Below are 18,760 nucleotides of genomic sequence, written 5' to 3'. Positions count from 1 at the left end.
AGCAATTTGGGGAGGCCGATGGGTCTGAGCCCCTCCTGTCACCTCTGTTTCCCCCTTCCCAGGTTGGGGGGAATGGATTAGGGATGACGTGGCTTGTAGAACTGGATGACTTAAGCGGAGTTAAGTAAGAGGGAGGTGGCATCCGCAGGGGTGATGGTGGAAGAGCCAGGCAAAGCTATGCTGTAGCCTGGGGGGGGCGGGGGGTGGAGAGAGAGTGAGTGTGTTTGAAGGTCAAGAGGTCAAGGATCTGTTTGGTAGAGAGAAAAATGGTGGGGCGGAGGGTGGTCAGGGAGATGTGTGACCCCCGTGGGAGAGTCTGGGCAGGCACAGTCCCTTAGAGTCTGCTTTGCCTTCCCTATTCTTGGGAGAAGTAGTCATTTCAGTAAGTCCGGTAATATCCTCTCCCTGGGTACCACGGCTAAGTCCCATTTCCTACCCCTATCCCAGGCCCCTTCCTCTCCTCACATCTTTATCTGCACAACCCTTGATCACTCATCCCAAAGATATTCTTGGTCTCCCTCCCCCCTCCCTCCAGACCAGTGTGACACTCTGCAGCAGGCATGGCAGGGGCATGAAATGAGGGATGGGGCTAGGGCAGTGACCCAGGTCTGGTCACTGCCCCAGCCCTGTCCCCATCTTACCCCGCAGGGTTCTCAGGGCCCTTGGCAGTGGCTGGTGACATGAAGTGGCTGGGACTCAGGGCCCGCTGGTGGGCTGCTTCACGGTTGGCACAGAGGGCCTGGCCGATGAGATACTCGCTCTCCTGGGCGATATCTGACAGGCGCAAATCAAACTCCAGGAGGGTCTTGTTGTCTGACATGCCTTCTAGAAGCTGCTTCCCGCCATCCTGGGTCAGGAATACAAAGGAAAGCATCACTTTCCGCCACTACCCAGGATCACACACACAGGTGGGTGTGTACACACATACACATATTTATATAGATGTGACTGAAACAACAGTTTCACAAAACAATTCTTTAACCTATTTGTGTGGCACTGACATTTTCTATCCTATTCTATCCTGTTCCATCCTATTCCCTGAGAAAAATGGTGCTCAAAGTTCACTAAATTGATTTTTCAACCCCAATGGTTTGAAAAACATGGCGCTATGTCAGTGACGGTGATTCCTCTCCTGTGGTTCAGCCATGAGCATGTGAGACAAATCTGGCTCGTGAGATATGAGGAGGAAGTTTGGAGGGAGTGACTTCTGGGAAGTTTCTCCTCATAAAAGAGAACAAAAGAGAGTAGTGGTCTCCCTTTTTCTGCCTCTGAGCGTGGCCCAATGGAAAATGCAGCCACCATCTTGGGCTCATGAGAGTCGCACAAGAGAGGACGTGGCTGTGTGGCTGGGTGGGCAGAGCAGAGGATGGCGCTGAGCCAAGGACCTCACCAACCCCAGAACCCCCTTCCCCTGGGCTCCTGATTATGGGACACAATGAATATTCCTCTTGTTTAAGCCATTTCCTGGTTAAGCTTTCTGTTACTTGTAGCCAAGAGCACCCCCTCTGGAGACAGTGTCTATGTGAGCAAGACTCTCCTCTGGGGAGGTTTGGTAGGGTTCAGGGCCCTAACTGGAGTACATGGAGGGCTGTCCTTGCTAGTTCCTACAGCTCCAGCCCCTTCTGGGTTGGGTGGGCCAGGCCTAATGTGAAAAACGCCACATTGGGAGGCAGAATGCTGCTGTTCTAAGGTTGTGATCCAACAGCGTGTTGCAAAGTCAATTCAGTGGGTCACAGAAGCATTTTTTTTTTTAATGAAGCCGTGTACATTATAAAGGAAATCATCAGTATATATCACAAGCAGTACAAGTAACTTTCAATTATGTTATATTGATGTATACGTTCACTAGGTGTTCATGAAAATTGCATTTCTTACTCTGAGACTTGGTCAAGATTTGAAAGACATTGTCTACTGGAAAGGATCCAGGATTTCAACCTGACTGGATGCTCTCGGGCAACTCACTAACCTCTCTGAGGTTCAGTTTTCCATCTGTAAAGTGGGGTTAAGAATACACATTTTGGGCTTCCCTGGTGGCGCAGTGGTTGAGAATCTGCCTGCCAATGCAGGGGACACGGGTTCGACCCCTGGTCTGGGAAGATCCCACATGCCACGGAGCAACTGGGCCCGTGAGCCACAACTACTGAGCCTGCGCGTCTGGAGCCTGTGCTCTGCAACAAGAGAGGCCGCGATGGTGAGAGGCCCGCGCACCGCGATGAAGAGGGGTCCCCACTTGCCACAATTAGAGAAAGCCCTCGCACAGAAACGAAGACCCAACACAGCCATAAATAAATAAATAAATAAATAAATAAATAAATAAATAAATAAATAAGCTGTGAGGGACCCGAGCGATCCCCTCATTTAAAAAAAAAAAAAGAAAGAAAAAGAAAAAGAATACACATTTTACTAGATAACTGCGAGGGTTAAAGAATAACGAATGGATACTGGGTGCCTAGCATAGGCACCCAGTATCCATACTATAGAACCCCGAGTAATAGTAACAGCTAGCAATTACTGAGGACCTAGCCAGTGCCTGCAATGGATAATTGCTTTACAAGCATAACTCATTTAATCCTCTCAGTAACAACACTTAGAAGTAGATGCTATTATTATTCCCATTTTACAGAGGAGGAGATGGAGGCCCCAAAAGTTTAAGTAACTTAACCAAGTGCTAAATGGCAGAGCTAGGGTGAGAACCGGGTAAAGGCTGTGATCCTAACAATATCTCCTTCGTACCCCAATTATCCCCTAAGTACCGCGCAGCAATTGGATTCCACTCCCGCCTCCCAAGGCCCCAGGGCCTCCCCTTGGCCCTGCCTGTCCCAGAAGCGGTGGCTCACCGGCCCGATGCGGTTGCAGGACAGGTTGATGCTAGTGAGCGTGGTGTTGATGGACAGGACCTGGGAGAGGAGCGTGGCCGTGGGCTCGGACAGCTCGTTGCCCCCGAGGTGCAGTGTGGTGAGGCACTTGTTGGTCTGCAGGGCGTGGGCGAGCGCCTGGCCGCCCTCATCCTCGATGCAGTTGAGGCGCAGGTTGAGGGAGACGAGGTCGCTGTTGTGCGCCAGGGCGTGAGCCAGCGACTGGGCGCCGGGCGCGCGCACCTGGTTGTTGGCGAGGTTGAGCACGCGCAGGCGGCTGTGGCCCAGCAGCTTGGCGGCGGCGCGCGCGCCCCGGTCTCCAATGAGGTTGTGTGACAGGTCCAGCTCCTCTAGGGCCGCGTGGTCCAGGAGGCTGCAGATTAGGATGCGGGCCTTGTCGTCGTCCACCTTGCTTCGGGTCAGCCTGAAGATCTGTGGGCAGGTAGAGGGGCCACAGCACCCGGCAACCAGGAATAATCTGCCTGCCTACCTACCTCCTGCAGGTAGAGGAGGGAGCCCCAGGGAGGAGGAGTTCTGCTCTTTGAGGAACTTGGCTGGGAAGGGGGAGAAAGGTAGAGCGGTAATGGATGAGGGGTTTGGCCACCTGGCTGGTTCTTGGGCAGGGCAGGCCTACCCAGCATGACACAGTGGTGCAGAATTGGTGGCAGCTAGTAGGGGGAAAAGATTACCACTTATTGAGAAATGACTATGTGCTGGGCATGCTGCTAGAACATTCCATAGCCATATCTCTAACCCTCAGCATCCCAGTGAAATGGAACAAGTTCTCTCCATTTTACAGTAGAAAATGGAGGCTTTGAGCGGATACATCATTTGCCCAGAGTCACACAATGATTAAGCTGCAGAGGCAGGTTTTGAATCCAGGTCTGTTGGATGCGGCAGCCCCTCACTGCACCCTCCTCAGCCAGCTAAGCTCCACCGTGGCAAGGAGAGGAACTCTTTGAAGGAGAGTGCCAGGGTAAGAACCAGGGAGAAAGTGGGAAACGTTGAGAAACAGTAAATGGATGGGATGAAGAAAAAGGATAAAAGAAAGGGGGTGGGACTAGCATTATGAATATCGGAGGTGGGACCCCTGTCCCTTTCCTTCTCACTGGCTTGGCCCGCTGCTCCCTCTGCCTTGAGACCTCTGAGTGGCTGGCCTCCCCATCCTTCAGTCCTCTCCTCTCTCTACATCCCTCTTAGCCAGCTCAGAATCTTTTGTCCCTCTTTTTTATTGCCTGTATCTGGCAAAGCTCCAACTGTGGATCAACCCCACTCTTTATTTTCTGTATGTCTGGGCCCAAGCAACTGACATGATGGAAAATGTCACATCACGGGACTGGCTGGTATCACTGGAACCACCAATAGGCCCTCAGTGCTGAGTGCCAACTCAACTCTGCTTCTCTGGACAATATACTCTCTCATAATCTACAACAACAACGATTTCAACCTTCTCCAGCCCCTCACCCTACAGCCTGAGGTGGGTCTCCTCAGCCATTGAGTAGGAACCCTTCCTTTTCCTAATCCCAAACATAAATCCACTGCAACCCACCACATCCACTCTCCCCTCTGCCTGGAGCCAACCGCCCTACCTCATCCCTAGACCCCATTCTTCCTGTCTTCTCAGGAACCTTCCTTGGTCAGTGAACCTGTGCCTCTCTCCTGTACTCAGCTCCTTTCTTGCAATTGGGTGGAGCTTTACATTGGTTTCATTTTTTACTTTTTTTTTTTTATTTTTAATTTTTCATTATTTTATTGAAGTATAGTTGATTTACAGTGTTGTGTTAGTTTCTGGTGTACAGCAAAGTAATTCTTTTTCATATTCTTTTCCATTATGGTTTGTTACAGGATATTGAATACAGTTCCCTGAGCTATACAGTAGGACCTTATTTATTTTATATATAACAGTGTGTATCTGTTAATCCCAAACTCCTAATTTATCCCTCCCCCACCCCTTCTCCTTTGGTAACCATAAGTTTGTCTTCAATGTCTGTGAGTCTATTTCTGTCTTGTAAATATCTTGTATCATATTTTAGATTCCACATATAAGTGATATCATATGGTATTTGTCTTTGTTTGACTTACTTCACTTAGCATGATAATCTCTAGGTCCATCCATGTAGCTGCAAATGGCATTATTTTATTCTTTTTTATGGCTAAGTAGTATTCCATTGTTTATATATACCACATCTTCTTTATTCATTCATTTAGGTTGCTTCCATGTCTTGGCTATTGTAGATAATGCAACTGTGAACACTGGGGTGCATGTATCTTTTTGAATTAGAGTTTTCTCTGGATATATGCCCAAGAGTGGGATTGCTGAATTATATGGTAACTGTATTTTTAGTTTTTAAAGGAACCTCCATACTGTTCTCCACCGTGGCTGTACCAATTTACATTCCCACCAGCAATGAATGTAGGAGGGTTCCCTTTTCTTCATACCCTCTCCAGCATTTATTATTTGTAGACTTTTAAATGATGGCCATGCTGACTGGTGTGAGGTGACACCTCATTGTAGTTTTGATTTCATTTCTCTAATAATTAGCAAAGTTGAGCATATTTTCATTTGTCTGTTGGCCATCTGTATGTCTTCTTTGGAGAAATGTCTTTTTAGGTCTTCTGCCCATTTTTTGATTGGGTTGTTTTTTGGTTATTAAGTTGTATGAGCTGTTTGTATATTTTGGAAATCAAGCCCTTGTTGGCTGCGTCATTTGCAAATATTTTCTCCCAGTCTGTAGGTTGTCTTTTCATTTTTTTTATGGTTTCCTTTGCTGTTCAAAAGCTTATACGTTTGATTAGGTTCCATTTGTTTATTTTTGTTTTTATACATTAGTTTTAAACACGTGCAAATTTCTTCTTAAGAAAACCTAACCCCCTCATCTGTTACTGCTCTACCTTTCTCCCCCATTCACAGCCAAGTTCTTGAAAAAGCTGATCATGGTCATTCCATTTCCTCACTTCCCACTCTCTCCATAAACCACTCCAATCTGGCCCCTGCTCCTGGCACTCCATTGACACAGCTTCTGCCCAGTGACCTCCAAGTTTGCTAAATCTGGTCCTCAGCTCCATCCCACTTCCCTTCTGCTCACCCCTCTTCTTGAAAAGCATCCCTCCCTCGGCTCTGTGACATAGTGCTGTGTCCTTCTTCTCTCCCACCTCTGATTTCTTGGCAGGCTCTCCCTCTTCCAACCAGAATATTTGGGACATACTTAAACTAAAAAAATATTCGTTGTGTATCTGAAATTCAAATTTAACTGGATGTCCTATATTTTTATTTGGTAAATCTGGCAACTCTGTTCGAGTTGCAATTTTACATTTATATGATTGCTGATTACTGCCTTTTATCCCCACCAGACTGTTAGCTGGAGGGCACAAATGGTATAATTGTGCTCATGATTGAATCTTCAGCACCTAGGACAGGGCCTGGAGTGCAGATGTGTGTTGGATGACTAAATGGCTGGTGAATGGGCAGGGCAGCGCCTTGTGCATCTCTGCATCCCCAGAACCCAGCTTGGTGCAGAGTGCATAAAAGGACACTTGGTCAGGGACTTCCCTGGTGGCTCAGTGGTTAAGAATCCGCCTGCCAATGCAGGGGACACGGGTTTGAGCCCTGGTCTGGGAAGATCCCACATGCCACGGAACAACTAAGCCCGTGCGCCACAACTACTGAGCCTGTGCACTAGGGCCTGCGTGTTGCAATTACTGAGCCAGAGTGCTGCAACTACTGAAGCCTGCGTGCCTAGAGCCTGTGCTCCGCAACAAAAAAAGCCACCGCAATGAGAAGCCCACGCACCGCAACGAAGAGTAGCCCCCGCTCACTGCAACTAGAGAAAGCCCGCGCCCAGCGACGAAGACCCCACGCAGCCAAAAAGAAAAAAGAAGAAGAAAAAGGACATTTGGTCAATGAGCAAGGAGGAAATAGGAGAAGAAGGTGGGGATACAAGAGGAAGGGAAGGGAAGAGGGGATTAGAGAGATGCTGAGAATGGCAGGTGGTACCTTGAGGGTGTGGCATGCCTTGACTGCGGCCGCCAGGGAGTGGCAGTCGCGGTAGGTGAAGAGGAAGAGGTTCCACTCGAAGTTCATGCCACAGTCCTTGACACCGTACACCAGGTCCAGCTCCTCCAGGTGGCTCAGGCCAGCCACCAGGTCGCCCAGTTGGTAGTGGTCCGTGGCCGGCTCCTCCATCTCTCCTTCGCTGCCGGAGTCGGACTGATCCCCGCCCCGAAGTGGGGGCGGGAGCTGCACGGGCGGAAGGAACTGATCCACCCGGATCGTGTGCACGTAGTTCCTGCAGAGCGGCAGCAGGTTGAGGATCACCTCGGGGTCCGTGGTGCTTGGGATGAAGTGCTTCAGCAGGTTCTCCAGGTGCAGCTCGAAGAACATGCGCTTCCAGCTGCCGCCGTGCTCGTCCACGTGGCACACGGGCCAGCGTTGCGTGCAGCAGCGGCGCCAGTAGCTCTCATCCTCTATCAGGTTGGCGGTCACAGCCAGCGGCAGGTCGGGGGACAGGTGGTTCAGGACCTTCTTCTGATGCTCTGGGGGCAGCTGCTTCAGGATAGGGTTGTCTTTGGGAACAGAAATAGGAAAGTAGGAGTCACAGTGTTGGGGACGCTGCACATGATACCCTGAGCTGAGCCTGTCTGGGGGCACCCAGGAAAGGGAAGACCCTCCCCTGCCTTTAGGGAAGCCCAATTTGAGAGAGGAGGCAGACTTCATTCTCAGGGAGGCTCAATTTGAGGAGGGAGACATCACCCCTGACCCTGGGTTGTTCCTGGTTGAAGGTAGATGTCTTAGCATCTGGTCTCAGGGAGCTCCCAGTCTGAGGCAGAATCTCAGGTCCAGCCCTCAGTTATTCCTTAATCTAGTAGAGGAGACAATCCCTGACTTCAGAGGCTCCCAGTTTGATTTGATTCATTCATTTCAAAACAAAATGTTTTTTTGAGCACCTATTATGCACCACACACTGTTCTAAGTGCTGAGGATACAAGAGTGAACAAAACAGAGGAAGCTGCTCCGTCTTATGAGCAGAGGCAGACTATAAACAAGTCAAATGAATATATTGTAGGTCTGGTGGTGACAAGTGCTGTAGACAAAATGATGGCCCTGTCCTCAGAGAGCTCCCCATCTGGTAAGAGAGGTTGGCAACTCATCTTTGAAAAGGATGAACAGACTAAAGTACAGAACAAACCAAGAACATATACACGCCATGGAAGACTCTGAGAGAGTGGAGGATGGTCAATCAGGGAGGGCTTTCTGGAGGAGGAGGTAGATCTGGCTTGGGCTGGGCTTTGTTGGAGAGAGTGGGAAAGGTGAGGAACAGGCATAGGCATGGAGGGCACAGTGTGTGGGGGAGCCTGGTGGGACCTGGAAGTGGGGATGGCCAGAGAAACTGTTCTGGCCTCTGGGGCAGGGGGAGGGAAGTGCTGAGTGGGCATGAGGATGCTGTGTGGGAGGGCAGGGGCTGCCCCAGGACCCAGCTCTGAGGCCTCACCTCCAGGCAGTCCCCGCCCACTGGACCCCACTCTTGTCCTTCTCTCCCGACCGAGGCAAGGACAGACTCACGCTGGAAGTTCTTGACAATGTGCTGAATGCAGAGTTCTGTGAGGAGGGGCACAATGGCCACTGACCACTCAGCATCCTCAGCGATGATTCTGCGCATCCGACGTACCCCAGCCCCGGAACTCGGGCCCTTGGACTTCACTGGGGGTGGGATGACAGAGGGCTTTGAGGGCTGTGGGCCTGTGCTCGAAGCTTGGCCGGCAGTGGAGGACTGGTCCTGGGTGGAGATGGAGGACTGGTCCTGGGTGGAGATTGAGGACCAGCTGCGGACCGATAGTGAGGGTGTTATCTGGGTTTCCTCCATGCTGGGGGCTGACAACACAGGGACAAGTGGCCTCTTGGATGGCCTCATGACAGGGAGTTTCTCAGACAGGCGGGTCCTGGATGCCGGTGGGAACCTGGAGCAAGAGGAAGGGATGGAGTTGTTACTTTGGAGGGTCTCGGTGGGCTTTTACCAAGAGACGTAGTAGGGGTGGTTCTTAAGGGTCAATCTCTGGATTAGAGCAAATCCAGGTGCAACTCTCACTAGCTGGGCGGCCTTGGGCCAGTTACTGAAACTTTCTGAGTTTCAGATGCTTCCTCTGTGAAATGAGGATAACCATTACCAATAAGATGATTGGGAGGAGTGAATAAAAATTATGCATCCAAGGAGGCATAGCATACTGTGACACACAAAACTGTAGCAAGCAACAGCCCCACATTTTAGACAGTAATAGCTACACAGCAATTACAAGCAATTGCTGTATGCTGGACCCTTTTTTAGTTTTTTATGCATATCAGCTCATTTGATTCTCACAAAAGCCTTTTTGAAATAGGCACTGATAGACTCATTTTTCTGATGTGAAACTGAAGCACAGAGAGGTTAACTGACTTGCCCAATGTCACAAAGCTTATAAATAACACAGGTGGATTTAAACTCAGTCTATCAAGTTCGGCCAAAAGACTGAGGTATGATAAAGAACCATTTAGTTCAAAACAGCTCCCTGCACTAAGTATTTTACAGAACAGCAACTGCCTGACCAGGAGGATGGGGTCGAGAACAGCACTGGCCAATAGAAACATAGAAATAGAAATATAATGAATGCCAAAATGCAAGCCACATATACTATTTAAAACTTTCTCATACAGACATTAAAAAAGGAAAGAGAAAACAAGTGAAATTAGTTTTATGTTTAACCCAATATGAACAAAATATTATCATTTAAATATGTAATCAATATAAAAATTATTAATGAGATATTATATATATATTTATATTAAGCTTTCAAAATCTGATGGCTAGTGGCTACTGTTCTGGGTGGTACAGGAGAGAGGGGAAGGAGAAGGGGAACTGGACTCATGCCCTGCCCAGGGTGCCAGCACCTTTTCCTCTTCCCTCTGAGGGCTCCAGCTCGGCCCCCTTCCTTCAATCTCCCCATCCCAGTCTTCCTAGTTCTCCCAGCCTCCGGGCATTCCAGACGGCAGCGGGAAGAAGTGGGAGGCGACAAGGCAGCTAAATCTGGGGCTGAAGTCAGAAGACAGAGAATGTGTCCGGGGCTGCCCCCGCCCCTCCATTTGTCCATTCCTGCACCCTTGCTGCAGGTGTCCCTGCCCCGAGACTGCAGGCGGAACAGGGGCTGCTCGGCCCGGCATACAGCTCGTGCTCTGGGTTTGCTCCCTGACTCGATGCACTGTGTAGTGGCCAGTGGGAAGGAACAATCTGAACCAGCAAAGGTGTCCTTGGCAGATGGAGGGGACCAGATGGTGCTCCCTGGTCCTCCAGGCATCTCAAGGAGGAAGAGCCTGGCTCTGTGTGTGTGTGTGTGTGTGTGTGTGTGTGTGTGTGTGTGAGAGAGAGAGAGAGAGAGAGAGAGAGAGAAAGAGAGAAAGAGAGAGAGAGGAGGGAGAGAGAGGCAGGAGGGGGCAGTGTAAGGAAGATATCTATGTATTTTTGTGGCACACTTATGCAAATCAAATGCAAATTGACAAACAGATTGGGTCCAGAATCGTGGAATAAGCAGCTGGTGCTTTTTGACTAATGGTCCTTCAGAGGGTGTGGCTGGGAGGGGGTGCTGCTTGGAGGCACCAGATGACTTTGCATTTCTGGCTTTGCCAGTGACTTGCTGTGTGACCTCGGCCAAGTTACTTAGTTTATCTGAGCTCCAGTTTCCTTATCTGTAAAAGGGGATAGTGATATCTTCCTATGCAGGCTGTGGTGGAGATTCCCCCGAGGTATTTGAATCATACTGATAATATTTGACAAGAGTACTGGAGGGGGTGCATGGAGATAAAGACGTTCTGAGGGACAGGGGTCTTGGGCTGGGGAGGGAAAGCCCTGGAGACCTGCTTCTTGACTGCCAACCTCAGATGGTGTCTTTGAGTGAGGCCCTTCCCTGTCTCCAGGGAACACGTGAAGGGCAAGGTGGTGGTGGTGTTCGGGTCTGGATAGAAGGACGAGGGGCCTGGCAGTCTGGGCAAGAGGAGGAGGAAAGGGACAACAGGCCAGACCTGCTCCTGCCAGCTCCGCACCTGGACGCCTGGGGCTCCCTCCACAGTTCTGGCCTAAGACATGCCGGTATTCCCCTTGGTCCCAGATGCATCCCAGGACACCCTGCGGGCCATGCCCAAGGGAGCAGAACCCAGCTTGGCCAGGGGAGCTGGCTCTCCAGGCATTTCTCACAGCACTGCCGGGCCTCACCACCCTGGTTGGTGGTCCCTTCTTCCTCTCAGGAAGCCACATGTTGGCAGACCCCACCTGGGGCCTGGTGGGGTGCTCTCTGGAACGGGGTGGCCCTGCTCTCACTGCCTATTGCCTTAGGCATTAGGACGTGGCAGCCCTTCCTAAGGTCTGGTCCTAACCACTCTGGCCGCTGTTTGGAGCCTGCAGCCTTCTCCGGGCAGGATGCTGCCGGACACCCCCCAGGGCTGGTCCAGGGCCCTGAGCCACCTCCTCAGAAAGAAGGGGCAGGGCGGCCCTCCATGTGCTCAGCATGCTTCACTGGTAGAAAAAAAGAGCCCCTATTGTCCTGCAACGTTTACAGAGACCTCCATACATGATGTCTGATGTCATTTTTTAAGGCACATATTGACAACGTTAACCTCATAATAAGGTCAGAGTTGATAGTTTTCACTCATCACTTCCTGATTTTTTTTTTAAAAGTCAGCATTACAAAAATATTTTTGGCAAGCAAATTGTTACCAGACAGAGGATTCTTCTAAGAAGGATTTTAGTTCCAAAAGTTGCTTTAAAAAAATACTTAAAAGAACCAATCAAATGTAAAACAAAATATGTTTCAAAGGATAATGAGCAAGATGAACTCCTTGCCTCCAAGCTACTAATGTTACAAAGATGATATCAAGTCGCATGCCCGACTCTTCTCAACCACTATGTGGCTGCCACTCTCAACTCTCCTCGGGGCCTCTGGCTCATTCTCCAGAAGCCTCCGTCGAAGGCTCCTCTGACTCCGCCCACCCCTCAGGGTTTAGCTGCGGCTGCCCGGCCTCACTTCGTCCTCTTGCTGGGCTGCAGCTCTCCCGTCTCCTCTGAGCTCCAGACTCAGGGCCACCGGCCTGCCTCCCGGCTCCCGCGGATTCAATCTGCCTCCCAAGAGAACTCAGTGCCTCCTGCGAGCTGCCGCTCCTCCGGGCTCCCTACCTCGGCCAGGGGTACCGGGAGCCCTCCAGGTGCCTGAAGCCCGAAGCTGGGAACCACCTCTCTCCTTCAGGCCCCCCACCTGGTTACTGCTGTTTCCCCTCAGTTCTGCTTCTCCCGCCCCAGGGTCCCTCCGCTCCCTTCCTGCTGCAGCCTTAGCTCAGGGCCTCGTTGTCCACCTGGATTGTAGCTGCAGCTGCCCAGCACTGGGTGTGTCATCCAGTGTCTAGCCTTCCCACAGCTGCCGTGGCAGGCCTCCGTGTAAGCCCGCCACGCACGCGGTGCGGCCCAGCTTCCTCAGCTCCGTGTAGAAGGCCCTCCGTGACCGGACGCTCTGTTTGAAATAAACTCCTCTCTGCATCTGGAACACCGCAGACTAGTCTATGCCGCCCAGCCTTTGCTCAAGCTGCTCCTTCTTCCTGGAATGCCTTTCCCACGGTCTCGGCCTGGGAAACGGACCCTCACTGGTCTTGTGAGCCTGAGTTCAAGCACCATTTTCCCTCTGGAGGCTTTTAGCTTCTCTTGCGCCCCACCTTCCCTTTGTCAGACCCCCACCCCCACCCCAGTACCTGTGTCACTTCGGTGGTGACTGACCTCCCTCTCCCCACACCCACACTAGACTGTGGGCTCCTCCAGGTGTGGGGACAATTTATTACTCATTTTCATCTCTAACCCCTAACCCAGTGTCAGGTCTGCTGGGGAGGCAGCTGGTGTTTGGGGCTGCTCCACCTCCTTCTGATCATAGATTCTGGCCAATAGGAGTGCCCTGTAATGGTCAGAGTGATTGGTTCAGGGGTGCACCTGATGTAAGCCAATCAGAGTCCTTCTTGGGATTTGTCCAAGTGGAGGTAGACAAAAGGACATATGTCCTTGAAGGATATGGATCCCCTGCTGCTGGAAGCTGTTTCCCTTCACACGGAAAAGGCCTGTCTGAGGCAGGAGGAAATGCTGCCTGGTGGAGACCAGTAGGAATGGGAGGTGGCACCTCTGGTCCCCAGGCCTCGTCCCCGAGGGCCCTCTGAGGGCTTCCTTCAGTTCTGAGACCTAACTCGACAGCCTTCTGACAAGTCCCTTTTGCTGAAGCTAAGAGTTGGGTTTCTGCCCCTTTGTGACCAAAGGGTCCTGACCATTTGGGTGGCTCACCATTTGGTGAATGAAATTACAGGAAAAATCCTAAATCGGTAGATGAACTAGTTCAATGGGTTGGCCAGGCTATTACTCACCTGGCCTGATGTCTAACTCCGGAGGCCTGTTCCTCTCCCGACCACCCGAACCTCCGACCTCATCTCCCATCTCTCCAGCCACAGGACAGTATCAGCACTTAACAGTTACAAGTTTCTTTCAGAACGCTTCTCTCATTGGAGTCTTACAACCAACCACTCTACACTGGAGTCAGGGCAGGCTTCTCACCCCCATTTTATGGATGAAGAAACTGAAGACCAGACCAGGAAGTAATGGGCCCCCGGATATCTAGGAGGGCTGGGGCCAGGGTCAGGGGCTTGGCTGCCTCTATCCACAGTGCCCTGCTCTTCCAGTCACTTCCCCCCCCTCCACTAGGAAAGAAAAAGCCTGTTCTTGTTCCCTGGGAAGCAGGCATCCCAGGAATCTGTCAGGGAGGGTCTCCCCAGGCTGGGTGTTGGCTGGATATTCCCACTATGGGAATTTCAGGTCCCTAACATAAGGCTTTCATCCCTGTTATATTAAAATGCATTTCCTTCCTAATGAAATGAAATCTTAACAGTCCATACATGCGTGTGTATATATCCCTATGTTAACCTTGAACTGCTGTTTACTTACTTATTTATTTATTTTATTTTTTGGCCGGGCCATGCCGCTTGCGTAATCTTAGTTCCCCGACCAGGGATTGAACCTGGGCCACGGCAGTGAAAGCGCTGAGTCCTAACCACTGGACAGTCAGGGTATTCACTGAACTCATCGCTTTAGGTCAAACAACAGCATAGTAAATTATGAAATATATACTGATATTAATGTAGCAAACTTTAAAAAAATATAGGTCATGCAATATATTATCCTATCTGACAGTTTAAGTCAGAAAGGGGATATAGATATACCTCCCCTCTTATCAGTCGTCTATACCTCAGTGTGAATGAGTTTCAGGTCCAAAAAGCAAAGTTGGGAAGGGGTCAAGGAGAATGCACCGCTGAGTGGGGGGGAGTGGGGAGGGCTCACAGGAGAATGAGAAGCCAGGAGAACTGAGGTAACTCCTCCCACTTCCCAGGGCAGCCTTAGTCTGGCCTGGGCATCACCAGTCTGCTGCTGGGGGTGGTTCTAGTGACACTATCTTCCCTAGAAGCCTGTGGATGGGTAGACACCCATTAGCCAGCCTCCCACAGCCCTCAAGGGCCCATAGAGGACAGCCCCAGAAGTGGCAGAGTGGGCACCTTCCCTTCTGGAGCCTTCTCTCCCTGGGGAGCCAGTGGGGCTGTCAGAGAATCCCAGAGTTTGAAGACCGGAAGGGTGTCCAAGACTCTGTCCTCTGGGGCAGGAATCCTCTTGACGTTCCAGAAATGTGAGTGCCACCGAGAGTGAGTGCCTCTTGTGCCACCATCTGTGTCCCCCTCTAAGGGCACACCCTGCCCTCAGATGGGAAAGTGGGGACAAGCCAGTGATCTTTCATCTTCTGACACCTGTCTCATGGGCCTGTGGGGCCTCACATGCTATGTCTCCAACATCAACCCTGCCAACCCAGGGCCACAATCCCTGAAGAAAGGTAAATCCTCCTCCTCCTTCCCTGGTCCCAACCCTGTGTCCTCAGGACCAGCATCCAGGGTCCTGAAATCATATTCAACCCATAACTCAAAGGGTTAGGTGTTAAGGTCTGCTCTCTACATGTCCAAGCACAGGCAACAGAAAGTGATGAGGGGCTTCCTTGGTGGTGCAGTGGTTGAGAATCCACCTGCCAGTGCAGGGGTCATGGGTTCAAGCCCTGGTCCGGGAAGATCCCAAATGCTGCAGAGCAACTAAGCCCGTGCGCCACAACTACTGAGCCTGCACTCTAGAGCTTGCGAGCCACAACTACTGAAGCCCGCGCACCTAGAGCCCGTGCTCCGCAGCAAAGAGAAGCCACCGCAATGAGAAGCCCGAGCACCGCGACAAAGAGTAGCCCCCACTCACAGCAGCTAAAAAGAAAGCCCGCGTGCAACAAAGACCCAACACAGCCAAAAAAATAATAAATTTTAAAAAAAGTGATGAGATGCCTCAGTCTGGCCAGGAGTGTCCTCATTATTTATTTTTGGCTGCGTTGGGTCTTCATTGCTGCGCTCGGGCTTCCCCTAGTTGTGGTGAGCAGGGGCTACTCTTTGTTGAGATGCGTGGGCTTCTCATTGCGGTGGCTTCTCTTGTTGCGGAGCATGGGCTCTAGGCGTGCGGGTTTCATTCGTTGTGGCTCACGGGCTTCAGTAGTTGTGTTAGATATTACAACGAAGATGTCAGATGTGGTACCTACGTAAGCCTATGAAATCTTCAATTTTATTATTGAGGATTATTATTATGATAACTCTATTATCCTCATTTCACAAACAGGAAAACAAAGAAAACAGAGGCTTAGAGAACTTAAGTAACTTGCTAAGCATCACACAGCGAGTAAGTGGAGAAGCTGAGCTTTGAGCTGATGTCTGTCCAAAGCTCTCCCTTACTTCTCTGCACAAAAGCAGAGACAAATCATGAGATGTTGGGATTGCTTCCTAAATTGCCCTAGACTCAGTCGTCACAGCACTTTTCCAGTGGACCTTCCACTCTCACCAGCGTGGAGGCCAGGGTTACCCTCGTTGCTGCTGACCTAAACAGCCCAGGCTCCCTCGCCCCCTAAGTCACTTCCAGGCACAGGGTCCTTCTGCAAAATTGGATTATCACCTGTATCCTTAAGCTTCTGAGGCCCCACGAGGACCCAAGAGATACTGCAGAGCTGTGCTCTCCTGCCCCATGGTCCACACCGGACCCTCCATGCTCCTCCCACACCTAGGATTCAACGCTCGACTCTCCAGCACATTCCCTCTTCTCAGAAAGTTCTCAGACCTTCTCCATCCTTCTCAAGTCCCCGGTTAAATCCAACCACTTTGTGCAGAGGCTCCTCCTGCCTGCCCAAATGGGAAAGTTGAAGATGCTAGGGGAGGGGGTGCCCTCTCCCCTTCCTGCTCACCACATCCCTGGTCCTCACCTCCCTCCCTCAGAACTGAGAGGCAGAAGCACCTGGCCTTCTTTAGGCCCGTGAACACCTCTGTGGCCTTGGACGCCCCCTCTGGGCTGGCTGGGCTTTGATGCTCCCTCACCCCCCCCACCTTCTCTGATGGTGCTTCCTCTGCCTTCTCAGCCAGCTTCTCCTCAGGGCCCTGGGCTTTTGTTTACATTTCCCCTGATCCCTTTCATGCGTACTGTATCAGACCCTACCTCAGGCCAAGTCACTGGCACATTCGCATTTGGGAATTCAGTTTGCAGAATCACAAAAGAGGGGCACAAAAGTTTCTCTGACAGCTCTGGCCCACCACCCTTGGTCTCTGGCCGGTGAAACAGTTTGCACACTTATCACACCCCTGGGCCAGGCCCACTTATGTCTGTTGTCTTGAGGGACTTCAGCCAGCAGGAGCTGGGAATAGCGGTCGGCCTTTATGGGAAGACTGGGGCCCAGGGGCTTGGGACTGCTTTCCCCCACGACCTATTCTTGCTCCACTTTCCCCTTTCTCCATCTCACGGACCCCCTCCCCTGACTCGCAGACCCTGGGCCAGTTTGCAGTGGCTGTAGCGGGTTAGGAGGCACGGATCCCACTTCAAATGGGGGTGGGGTTGGGGGCCTCTCGTAGGTACAGACCGGCCCTTCCTCCCCACGCGAAATGTGGAGCCAAGGCTGCGGCAGCCTGCAGACTTCGGCCGGGTGGGAGGACGCTGGAGGGGTTCCCGCGCCCCGTGGGTGGGAGTCAGGGCAGGGAGAGCTCAGCCCGCTAGGGTAGACCGGGGTCGAGGTCGCCTCACCGCTTCCGAGACCTGGGCGCTCACCTTCCAGCAGGTCCCTCGCGGCTCAGGTCGTTAGGGACGCCCTGCGTCGCTAGGGGGCGGGTCCTAGACGACGGGTGCGCGTGCGCGCTTGTGCAAGCCGGGCTCTGCTCTTGGAAGGCTGTCGCAACGTGCCTTGGCCCAGGGTCGACGCAAAGAAGTGTCCGTCTGAGGCGCTCTGTGGGGCCGCCAAGCAGGCAGTGGGAACCCTGGCGGTGCGGCACGCTTTGTGCGTCTTGGGGACATGTTTAGGAAGGGGTGGGCTTTTGAGGGGGAAGGTGGGGAGTGGAGGATGGCGGCAGGGCTCCTGGACCGCTATAGTGCTCTTCCTTCTTGGAGCCATTTGTGTGGAAATGGAGGTGGGCATGACGAATGGAAAGAGGGTCTCGGAAAAGCATCAGCAGCCAGTCTTTTCTGGAAGAGGAGAAGGGTGGAAGGGCACCTGTAGGCGTTCCTGAACTCCCCTGAGGCCCCCGGTTGACTCCAGGCCCTGCAGGGGAGCAGTGGGCTGCGGCATCCCTGCAGAGGTGCCCTTGGCCTTTCTTCAGGGTGTCAGCAAGGCTGAAGAGTGGCACCAGGCAGGAAGGCCCAGGCCTCCACAGTGCTCCCTCCCACAGCCCCAAGCCTGATACCAGGAATGACCAACTTCATGGGGGCTGGCTAGTTAGAAAAGGAAATTGTACTTCAAGAGGGGAAGAGCAACCAAGAGTGGTGGGAAGTTTCACTGGAGACAGAGCTTAGCTTTAATTTCAGCTCTGCTGATGATTACTAGTTGGTTACCCTGGACAAGTTAGCACCTTAGAAGTTCAGTTAACTCATTAATAAAATGGGAACCCCCAACTCCTCACCTTGGTGTCCACATGTAAAGAGATAGGCCTTTGCTGAGCACCAGTGAACAGTGGCCACTGCTCCAGTTGCCAAAAACCCAAGGGAAAGCTTTGCAACTCCTCAGGGCTGCAAGCAGCCAGGGGCCAAGAATTCACGTTCCTTTTGAGCCCTCATAAGTGATTTACCAACGAATCACTGGTGGCTCACTTAGAATAAGAAATCATGCAGGAAATGGTGTCAGGAGGCTGCTCTTTTTTAGGCTCTGCTCTAATAATTTTGACTAAATGGCCACAGAACTTTGCAGCCAGGGAGCCTCTGACTTGGAGATGGGTCCCCTGAGGTCCCTTCTTTCATCCAGCAACAGAGATCTGCGAACAGACGTGGCGCTCCCGTGTCTGGCTTGGTCCTGGGTGGATTCATTTTAGTAGGGGAGGAGGGCTGCCCTCCATCCCTTGGCTTCCTCCGGCTCTGAGCTGCCAATTTCAGCTTCAGCTTCACCTCAGGCTTGGGGCAGGTGCTGTGCAACTTGTTTTAAAAGAGTAGGCTTGCTCTGGCTCCGCTCCCTTCTGACCCCAAGGCCTGCCACCTGCCTGTTCACTACCCACTCAGGCCCCTGCACTGGCTCTTCCCTTGGAGGTCCACGTGGCTCACACCCTCCCCCAGATGCCACCCCCACCCTCCCACTCCCCAGTTCCGCTCTCTCTGCAGACCTCATCCCCATCTGACACCCTCTTCTTTCTCTTCATTGCTGTTTCCCCACTGGAAGCAAACTCCATAAGGGCAGGACGTCTGGTTGGTTCTTGCCACATTCTCAGCAACTGACCAGTACCTGTTAGCTCATTTTATCAACAAATCACCAGAGACTTCATTAAAATGAGAAGT

General features: G+C 51.8%; 1 protein-coding gene across 2 annotated transcripts; it reads right to left on the bottom strand.

Annotated features, from left to right (window-relative positions):
• Positions 1–51: 51 nt before the first annotated feature.
• Positions 52–18,681, bottom strand: DRC5 (dynein regulatory complex subunit 5). 2 transcript variants are annotated; one of them, XM_082412521.1, is made up of 5 exons: positions 17,054–18,681; positions 8,416–8,810; positions 6,850–7,418; positions 2,838–3,287; positions 52–847 (listed from the first exon to the last, which is right to left on the bottom strand). In XM_082412521.1, the coding sequence occupies exons 2-5, from the start codon at positions 8,762–8,764 to the stop codon at positions 638–640; spliced, it is 1,578 nt and encodes a 525-aa protein (XP_082268647.1). In that variant the 5' UTR covers positions 8,765–8,810; positions 17,054–18,681; the 3' UTR covers positions 52–637. The 2 variants fall into 2 exon arrangements, with proteins under 2 accessions (XP_082268647.1, XP_082268648.1); XM_082412522.1 differs by lacking the exon at positions 17,054–18,681 and adding an exon at positions 17,030–17,040.
• Positions 18,682–18,760: the final 79 nt, after the last annotated feature.

This window comes from Balaenoptera physalus (genome assembly GCF_965194825.1).
Source record: "Balaenoptera physalus genome assembly, chromosome: 11".
NCBI lineage: Eukaryota > Metazoa > Chordata > Mammalia > Artiodactyla > Balaenopteridae > Balaenoptera > Balaenoptera physalus.
This window is presented reverse-complemented; position numbering and strand designations above follow the sequence as displayed.

Excerpts from the sequence above, each read along its gene's own strand:
- DRC5 (XM_082412521.1), bottom strand. The coding sequence starts at position 8,764 with ATGAGGCCATCCAAGAGGCCACTTGTCCCTGTGTTGTCAGCCCCCAGC. Across the intron at positions 3,288-6,849 it reads AGGCATGCCACACCCTCAAG|ATCTTCAGGCTGACCCGAAG; the intron begins GTACCACCTGCC and ends ACCTGCCCACAG. Across the intron at positions 848-2,837 it reads CCTGCAACCGCATCGGGCCG|GATGGCGGGAAGCAGCTTCT; the intron begins GTGAGCCACCGC and ends TTCCTGACCCAG.